At 46.1% G+C, this 9784-nt stretch overlaps 1 protein-coding gene across 1 annotated transcript in view; it reads right to left on the bottom strand.

Moving 5' to 3' along the window:
- UNK (unk zinc finger) overlaps positions 1-3574 on the bottom strand; it is a 134262-nt gene extending 130688 nt beyond the window's left edge. Inside the window, exon 1 of the mRNA XM_075349610.1 lies at positions 3384-3574. Within this exon, the coding sequence (XP_075205725.1) occupies positions 3384-3490 (107 nt within the window). The 5' untranslated portion in view covers positions 3491-3574. The remainder of the gene's footprint in view (positions 1-3383) is intronic.
- Between the last annotated feature and the right edge of the window lie 6210 nt (positions 3575-9784).

Here is a 9784-nt window from a genome sequence, read left to right on the forward strand (position 1 = left end):
GGACACAACACGACTACACTGCCACTACTCTACACTACAAAATGGTGAAACTTCCTCTTCCTGAACTATCCTACATCACTTCCTGCGGATTTGTTTGCGAGATCCGCACCAAATCCGCAGGAAAAAGAGCCTGTGGGAACAGACCTGCGGATTTCTTGCGGATTTTACACCTTGCATTGACTTGCATGGGAAAAATCCGCACCAAAATCCGCAACAATAATTGACATGCTGCAGATTTTTCCGGATCAAAATCCGCGGCAAATCCGCCGCGGAAAAATCCGCAGCATGGGCACAGCATTTCCAAAATGCCATTGAAATGGCTTGGAAGTGCCGCTGCTGCAGATTTTCGGCAAATCCGCGGTAAATCCGCTGCAAAATCCGCGGTAAATCCGCAGCGTGGGCACATAGCCTAAGAGGTACAAAGGGTCTACAAGCAGTTTCTTTTTCCTCCACGACACTGGCAAAAAGCAGCAATAGTCTATTGCACAACGCACCAACATTACAGCCCCAGAGTCATGAGACAATGATCATATAGGGGATTTCCAGTTCTATATTTCAATTCCTCACAATCTTGTTTTGCACTGTGCCCTCTGTTCTCATGCTTGAGTTTTCATTGTCATAAATTAGGAGCAGGTATTTGCTGATCTGATCTGGCTTGCAAAGTCTCCTTAAGGCTATGTGCGCACTAGAGATGTGAAGTTTCTCGAGAAAATCTTCTCGAGAAACTTCTGGGAGTGAAGATTTGCTGAACTCCGGAAAAAATCCGCGGCAAAACCGCATGCGGATTTAACCGCGGATTTGCCGCGGAATTGCCGCGATTTTCCCGCGGGTGGTTCCCTGCGGATTTTTGCAGGCTGTACTGCAGAAATCCGCGGGATACCTGCGGATTTAATGGACATGTTCATTTTCTCAAGAAAGTTTCTCGAGAAATTTCCGCACCGAAACTTTCTTGAGAAAAATCCGCACCAGTGCGCACAGCTTTTTTTTTTTCTCATAGAATTTCATGGGAAATGTCTGCACAAAGATTGCAGACATTTCTCAAGAAATTTCCGCGGCAAATCCGCGGGTAAATCCGCGGGTATTTTGCTCTAGTGCGCACATAGCCTAAGGAGACTAGTTTTCCCCCGTGGTCCCCACAAAGCTTCTCATGAGCCAGATCAGACACCCCCATACTTTGCACTGACGAGGGGCAAGCACCCCGAAACACCGTGTCTGCAAATTGGGATTTTGATCTGGCATAAATCCTAAGTCATATGCAAAGGATTGTTAAAAATCCACATTTGACTTTTAGGATCGCTACTTCCAATAGGTGGCGCTGCGCTAGAGTTTGTCTCCTTTCATGGAGAGACAATTTGAGCAGGTATTTACAAAGGCCATATAGCAAATTGGACAAACTTATCGCAATGTCACCAATATGATGTCTTTCATTTTGTTGGGGGGCGGGGGGGCAGTCACACAAGGTTTATATTTTTAACCTCTTAACACAACCACATACGTTTACTTGATTATGGGAATTATAGAGCATTTATTTGCTGTTAAAGGGGTATTCCTATCTCTAAGATCCTATCCTAATTTGTAGTAGGTGTAGTAATAAATATTATTATTATTATTATTATTATTAATACTGCAAATACTACCAATTAGAAATGTAGTACAGTTCTCCTGATTAGTCATGCCTCTTACCTCATGTGCAGAGCATTGCAGCTTAGGTATCCATGGTTACGACTATGAGGAAGTCACTAAATGCCGCTGTCAATCTCTAACAGCAACATGTAATTTTTCGGACGCTGTGCTCTTAGTACCAAATGATACAGTGGCGGGGAACCAATCTGTTACCATTGTAGCAGAGGGCTAAAGGCCCATCACTACAACCTTGGTACTCCTGTGAAGCTCAGCCAAATGCTGAGCTACATGGCAGACAAATTTGTACTACATACTGCAATACTGTGGGTAAATAAAAAAAAAAAAAAAAAAAAAGCCCTCGTACGGCTATGATGGCGAAATAGAAAAGTTATGGCTTGGGAAAAAGGAAGGGGAAATGTAATCGTAAAACCAAAATCATCTGCGGGGAAGGGGGGATTGCAAAGAGTGACAGCAGCTTTGTCTTATTAGTGATCAGCGAGGACTACCATGCTCCGTTCTCATAATGAGCAGTTGGTGCTCAGGTGGCACTACTTGAGTACAATAGAAGTCAATGGGAAACTTTAGCATTTTTCCCCGAAGATCCCATTGACTTCCATTATACTCGGTACATGAGTCAAGCCTGTCCGAGCATCAAACTGCTCATTACAAGCCCCCGAGCATGGTAGTGCTCGCTCATCATCACTAGTACCGAGCCCCCGAGCATGGTAGTGCTCGCTCATCATCACTAGTACCGAGCCCCCGAGCATGGTAGTGCTCGCTCATCATCACTAGTACCGAGCCCCCGAGCATGGTAGTGCTCGCTCATCATCACTAGTACCGAGCCCCCGAGCATGGTAGTGCTCGCTCATCATCACTAGTACAGAGCCCCCGAGCATGGTAGTGCTCGCTCATCATCACTAGTACCAAGCACCCGAGCATGGTAGTGCTCGCTCATCACTAGTACAGAGCCCCCGAGCATGGTAGTGCTCACTCATCACTAGTACAGAGCCCCCGAGCATGGTAGTGCTCGCTCATCACTAGTACCGAGCCCCCGAGCATGGTAGTGCTCGCTCATCACTAGTACAGAGCCCCCGAGCATGGTAGTGCTCGCTCATCACTAGTACAGAGCCCCCGAGCATGGTAGTGCTCGCTCATCACTAGTACCCGAGCATGGTAGTGCTTGCTCATCACTTTTACACATAATGGCCATACTGACTAGTTACATGCTACCGGAGGGGCCCCTGGTTAGCAGGACTGGGCTCTCATTAGCCTAGCACAGTAGTCTGCAAATTGTGGTGATTAAAAAAAATAAATACAGCCATGAGTGAAAACAGTGTGCAAATCCTGTATAGTGTGAAGACACTGGTCTGCGGAGGACCATACACAAAACAATAAGCAAGTTCTCCACAAAGTTTACTCCAAAAATTGGCGGGACCAGTGCGGGCAGCTTAGCCATGGTGAAGAGCGCAGGTGCCAGGAGCCATTTATTATAGATAAATCTGAAGCAAGATGTAGTGTAAACCAGTGGGGCAGAAGACGCCACAAGTGCTGTACTCGGCCATTATCACAGTGTGAACGCAGCCTGAGCCCAGCCGCCGGCACTGAGCCGGCCAGCACAGAGAAGGCATCGCCCCAGCGGCCCCGGCCCCGCCCACTCCAGCTTTGACCGGTTCCCGCCGGCCTGGGCGCGGGGCACTACGCGTGACTCACGCCTCCCCGCTGACGTCAGTCGTCTCGAGCTGGTTTTTTTTTTTACGTACGTGTAGTGCTGAGGCTTCTCGGGCTGCGCTTGGAGCGCCCCGCCTGCCGCCGCTGCCGGGGAGCTAGCCGAGGCGGACGGAGAGCTCGGGACAGGGCCCTTCGACATTCTTTGGCCTCCCTCCTCCGTTCCTTTTATCGCTGGGTCTACGCGGAACGCCGCGGTGGAGGCCAAATGCGCCTGCGCGGCCGCCATGAAAGGAAATGAGAAGTGCTTCCGAGGCACTGAGGGAATGCTGTGCAGTGTGGCTGACGGAGCGCTAGAGGGCGCAGAGCGGAATAAATACTGTAGAAGCAAACCTGGGACGAGGGAGGCGTGCGCCGCGCTGCATCATGGGAGCTGTAGTTTAACATTGAGAATGTGCACTTTACACGTTATAGCTCAGTCCTATAGAGCACACATGTCAGTGATAGTAGGCTTCAGCTCTTTATGGCGATCAGGCAGGGGTCTGCAGTCTAAACTAAGCACATTAATTGTGTAAGGCTATGACAGCTCCAATAAGGCGCTCTTCTGTAGACATTGGCTGCTATAAAGAGGTAAATGTTGACCAGAAGGCAGGTGATCAATGATGTGTTGGATCATTTGTATAAGGGCTCGTTCAGACATTTTTTTTTTTCTACGTAAGGGAAAACAGACTTTTTTGAAATCAGACTTAGATCAGAGTGTGGTGCGAATGTCTTCAGTTTTGCTTTATGTAGAAAAAAAATAAAAAGTCTGTACCTTGTAAGGCTGTGCGCACGTTGCGTTTTTTCCCGTGTTAACGCTGCGTTTTAAACTGCAGCCTTTCAGTGCCAAATTGCACGCGAACGTTCAGCTTCCTCAGCAAAGTCTGAGAAGTCCAAAAATTCAATGCGCACGCTGCGTTTTTAAACGCAGCGTTTTAGATGCCAAAAATCACTGCGGGTCAAAACGCAGTGGGTCACTGTGGGTCAAAACGCAACCAAAATGCACTTGGACTGCATTTTCGTTGCGTTCCACATGCTTTTTTGACAAGCAAAATGCAGGTCTTTCAGTCTCTCTGTTGATGTCGGTCAATCTCTCTCTGCCTGTCGGTTGGTCTCTTTCTCTGTCAGTTGGTCGCTCTATCTTTCCCTCTCTCTTTCATACTTACCGATCACCGGCGCGGCGCTGCACATCTGTCACACTGCTCTGGCGGCTTTTCCTTTTGAAAATGACGGCCGCTCATTATTCCATCTCGTATTCACTGCTTTCCCCGCCCACCAGTGTCTATGATTGGTTGCAGTCAAACACGCCCCCACGTTGAGTGACAGCTGTCTCACTGCAACCAATCACAGCCGCCGATGGGCAGGCCTATATCGTGCAGTAAAATAAATCAATAATTAACAAAAAACTATGTGTGTCCCCCCCAATTATGATACCAGCCAAGGTAAAGCCACACGGCTGAAGGCTGGTATTCTCAGGATAGGGAGCTCCACGTTATGGGGAGCCCCCCAGCCTAACAATATCAGCCAGCAGCCGCCCGGAATTGCCGCATCCATTAGATGCGACAGTCCCGGGACTCTAGCAGGCTCATCCCGAATTGCCCTGGTGCGGAGGCAATCGGGGTAATAAGGAGTTAATGGCAGCCCATAGCTGCCACTAAGTCCTAGGTTAATCATGGCAGGCATCTCCCCGAGATACCTTCCATGATTGACCTGTAAGTTAAAGAAAATAAACACACATCCAAAAAAATATTTTATTTGGAATAAAAGACAAAAAACAACCTCTTTCACCACTTTATTAAAATCCCCAAACAGCCCTCCAGGTCCTGTGTAATCCAGACGAGGTCCCCCGACACTTTCAGCTCTGCTACATGAAGCTGACAGGAGTGGCCGTAGAACACCGCCGCACACTGTCAGCTTCACGCAACAACTGAAGTGAGCTGCGCGATCAGCGATGACATTACTCAGGTTATCCGCGGCCACCGCTCTCAGGTGGAGGACTCCAGCTGTGGCTGCGGGTAACCTGAGTGATGGCACTGTTGATCGCGCAGAACACTTCAGTCACTCAGGGGATTTGCGGTCACTGGTGAGTCCTTCATGGGTGACAGCTAATCAGGACGCGACACACAGACAGAGCCGTGGGATGACAATGAAGTCGGGTGAAGTTCATCCGAGTTCATTCTCATCGCGCGACTCTGTCTGTGTCTTCTGTCAGCGGGCATGTAGCAGAGCTGAATTGCCGTGGGACCGCACTGTCAAAAAATGCATACAAAACGCATGTGTTTTGGATGCATTTTTTTTTGACAAACGCAGTGTTTACAGTTGTCCAGTCTGCCAGAGGGTGCATTTTTTTCTGCACTTGACAGAACGCTGCGTGCGCACATACCCTAACAGTCCGTAAGAATCGGACCACACTTGGATGTCACTCTAGCGCTGGCCAACTTTCCACAAACCTATAGACTATCATTGCTCATTTTAATCCGACCTTCTGATCAAAATTGAACCTGTCTCTGAGATTTCCCACCAACCGATCGGTCTGTGAAAAATCCTGGACATGAGAATGGCCCCCGTAGACTATCACAGGTGCAGGTGCTATCTGTGAAAACCATGTATAACACTCGCATGAGCATATTGGATTTCAGAATGGGCCCTTAGGCCTTGTGCGCACACTGCATTTTTTGCACGTTTTTCGGGTGCAGTTTTGGTCTCAGTAGTAATGCATGCATTTCCTTCCCCAACAAAGTCTATGAGATTTCATTTTTGCTGTCCTCACTTTGCAGTTTTTTTTGGCTGCGTCTTTCTGGCAGCATGTCAATTCTTTCTGAGTTTTTTTGCCAGCGTTTTTGAGCCCTTCCAGTCAATAGATTTGACTTAAAAAAAACGCATTGAGCAAAAACGCGGTTCAAAACGCATGCATTTTTTTCCAAAAACTCTGCATCTTTTTGGTCACCACAAAGATACAGCGTGTGCACATAGCCAAGTTAGTTCAGTGCACATAGGCTGCAATTGCTCTTGACAGTTCAAGTCCCGGTTCCACTAAGAGATGCCGAAAACAAAGATCATTTGTAAAAGCAAAGATAATTTAACCCAATGAACAAGTGTTTTGCTTGTTTGTCGGGTGATCGGCAGCCTGCTTAGGGTACGTGCCCACTATCAGGATTAGCAATCTTTTAGGAGGCAATGTATTTTTGCTACGTTGTACAGTAGAAGCACAGTGGATGGATTTATAGAAATCTCATGCCCACTGTGCTTCTTTTTAATGCTGCGTAAACTCACCTTGGGTGCAGGTTTCCTATCCAGAGCATGTCAATTTCTCCTGCGGAGGCACTTGAGTCTCCTGCGTGGGAGAATGCACTGAAAATACGCTGCTTCCAGAATGCCACATAAATCTGATCATGGGTATGTACTCTTAGACGGCAAGATTATTGTGAACCGAGCGTTCCTGCTTGTAGTGTAAATGCACCTATAGGCCTCGGCTCCACTTCCGCATAGCTTCCGATGCAAGGGCATCGGAAGCGATATGCCAATAACCCTCTGCTCGCAGTCTGAGCCAAGGGTCATGCGACTGTGATCCGATCTTGTGATTGGATCACAGCTGCGGAGAAGGGGGGGCCATTTTCTCCCGCTACTCCACGGCCTGACTCTGTGTACATCGCACTGCAGTTAGACGACATGTGAGAGCAGTGCGATGTTTCACATACACCCTTTGGCTATGTGCGCACTTTGCTTTTTACCTGCTTTTTACCTGCTTTTTCAACTGCAGCGTTTAATGCCAAAATGGTTGTGTTCTGCTTTTCAAGCAAAGTCTATGGGAATTTGGGTTTCGTGTCCGCACTATGCTGTTCAAACTGCAGCCTTTTTGTTGCAGAACTTTGGTCAAAAACTCAGCTTTGCAGTGCAAAACCGAAATGGCAAAAACAATTGTCCTGTTTTTGTTTTTGCCATTTGGGTTTTGCCCTGCAAAGGTGAGTTTTTGACCAAAGTTCTGCAACAAAAAGGCTGCAGTTTGAACTGCATAGTGCAGACAAGAAACCCAAATTCCCATAGACTTTGCTTGAAAGGCAGAACACAACCATTTTGGCATTAAACGCTGCAGTTGAAAAAGCAGCAAAAAAGCAGGTAAAAAGCAGGTAAAAAGCAACGTGCGGACATAGCCATAGACTAGTATGGGTGTATGTGAGCCAAGACTCGCTGCCAAACGCCTCATGCTGCGATTTATTTCTCAGGCCGATATGGCATGAGAAATCAATCGCAGATGGACACTGCCCCACAGTTTTGTACTGGTGCGAGTGCAGTCCGATGTTTTATTGGATTGCACTCATCTGTGCAAACTGCAAGTGGAACCGAACTCTTAGGCTATGTGCGCACTTTCCGTTTTCACCTGCGTTTCAGGTGCGTTTAGGGTCCGTTTTGAACTGCAGCGTTTTTGTGCCCAAATGCATGCGTTTTGGTTTTCCATTAAAGACAATGAGAATTCATGATTTCTTGTCCGCACTTTGCGTTTCAAAACGCATCTCAAAATTTGCATAAGTTTGGTTAAAAACCATGCGGTCAGAAAAGGACCCTGTCAATTGTTTTTGCCATTTGTGGTGCATTTTGTTAACATTGAAGTCAATGAGAAGTAGCAAAAAGCAAGAAATATCAAAATTCCTGCGTTTTACCTGCTTTTTCATTGCAGAAAACATGCGTTTTCGACTACCAAAACGCATGCTTTTTGAACATCAAAATAATGATTTGATATGTCCCTTTACACACACACATAATCCAACAATTAAATTTAAGAATAATATGCATTTATTGCTATTTTACCGATAAAATGTATATTAACGCTATAATTTTATTAAATATATCTTTTTCCATTATTTTTCCCATTAATATAGATTTGTCCCTTTTTTTTCGACATTTTCATTCCGTTTGAATGTTTAAACTTTATTTAGTAGTGTCTTGATGTTCAAAACGCATCTGTCAAAATGCAGGTGAAAAAGCGTTTAAAAGGCGCTGAAAACGCATCTAAAACGCGGTAAATACGCATGCGTTTTCAGCGCTAAATTTCTGAAAAAGGCAACTTTGGCTAAATCAATTAAGCCCAAAACGTGCGTTTACAACTGCATGTAGGACGACGGAAAGTGCGCACATAGCCTTAGGGAGAGGCTTTGGCTGCGATACAGGTCATGTATTTGAAGATCACTCTCTGTCACTACTACCTCACAGCATAATGCAAATCAATGGGGTCGAATTGCGACATTCAAGGTACCACCATTTGCTCGTATCAAGAAGTTGGAACCAAGTAGATTTTTTGGGACCCCTCCACTTGCATTATTCTGCGATGTAGCACTAAGGTTTGGTTATGTTTGACTGCGCAACTTATGTCTCTGCCAACATTTTATTCTCTGACTGTACATAGACCCGGAGTATCTCGGTAGTTCAGATACAAATCCATTTTAAAAGCAGATCCACGTCTCCAGTCCATGGGACTTGGAGAATGTCCTCTTCTCATCTGTTTTGCTGATCAGACTCGGCCATTAAAGTTTATGGGAATCTATATTAAAAGGATGAAACACAGCTGACAGACTTGGGATGTCAGTGTTCCATCCACGATCCTTTGCAAAGAGTCAATGGATAAAATAAGTTCAGGCAGTCTACATGCTCTAGTGAAAAAAAGGGATTAAAAAAATGGAAGAAACTAGGATGACCCCAAGTCAATTTCTCCAGGATGGTAACACTTAGGGACTGTGTAATTGTAGCCTTAGGGGTTTAATGGTTTTATATTTTATCTACGCACAAAATAACATCAGTCACTTTCTCTATTCCACTGGGCACTGGATTTTTTTTTTCATTGTTCAATTTTAATTGGTCAATATACATGTCAATAAGGAGGCTGCATGCAAGGTGGGCCCTGCCCTCTGGATAAACCAGTCACCCAACAAGATGGGATGGAAATCCTGGAGATGAGAGCAGGGACAGAGTTATTGACGGAAAAGAGCAGGAAATGTAATTTAGAGTGTTAACATGTGAATGTCGGTTATCTGATAGACGTGCAGACTAAAGGGTGCATTACACGCTGCGACATCGCTAGTGATCTCATTAGCGATGTGACACGCCAGATCGCAGATGTGATCTGCCGAGCTTGCACATAGGTCGTTTTTTATAGCGCCGGTGACATGTGTGATCTCAGCAGATCGCATCTGCGATCTGGCGTGTCACATCGCTAACGAGATCGCTAGCGATGTCGCAGCGTGTAAAGCACCCTTAACACTAGAAGTCCCAGGAATTTCAAGCTCCATAGGGTTCCAATGGTAAAAATGTGAAATGACCCCTCTATGGGTCTTCTAGTGTTAATAGACTAAGGCTATGTGCACACAGTGCGTTTTTCGCTGCGTTTTTGCGCGTTTTTCGGGTGCGTTTTTGGCTTCAAAACTGCATGACTTTGCTTCCCCAGCAAAGTCTATGAGTTTTCAAT

This window comes from Anomaloglossus baeobatrachus, chromosome 5 (assembly GCF_048569485.1).
Source record: "Anomaloglossus baeobatrachus isolate aAnoBae1 chromosome 5, aAnoBae1.hap1, whole genome shotgun sequence".
NCBI classification, from domain to species: Eukaryota; Metazoa; Chordata; class Amphibia; order Anura; family Aromobatidae; genus Anomaloglossus; species Anomaloglossus baeobatrachus.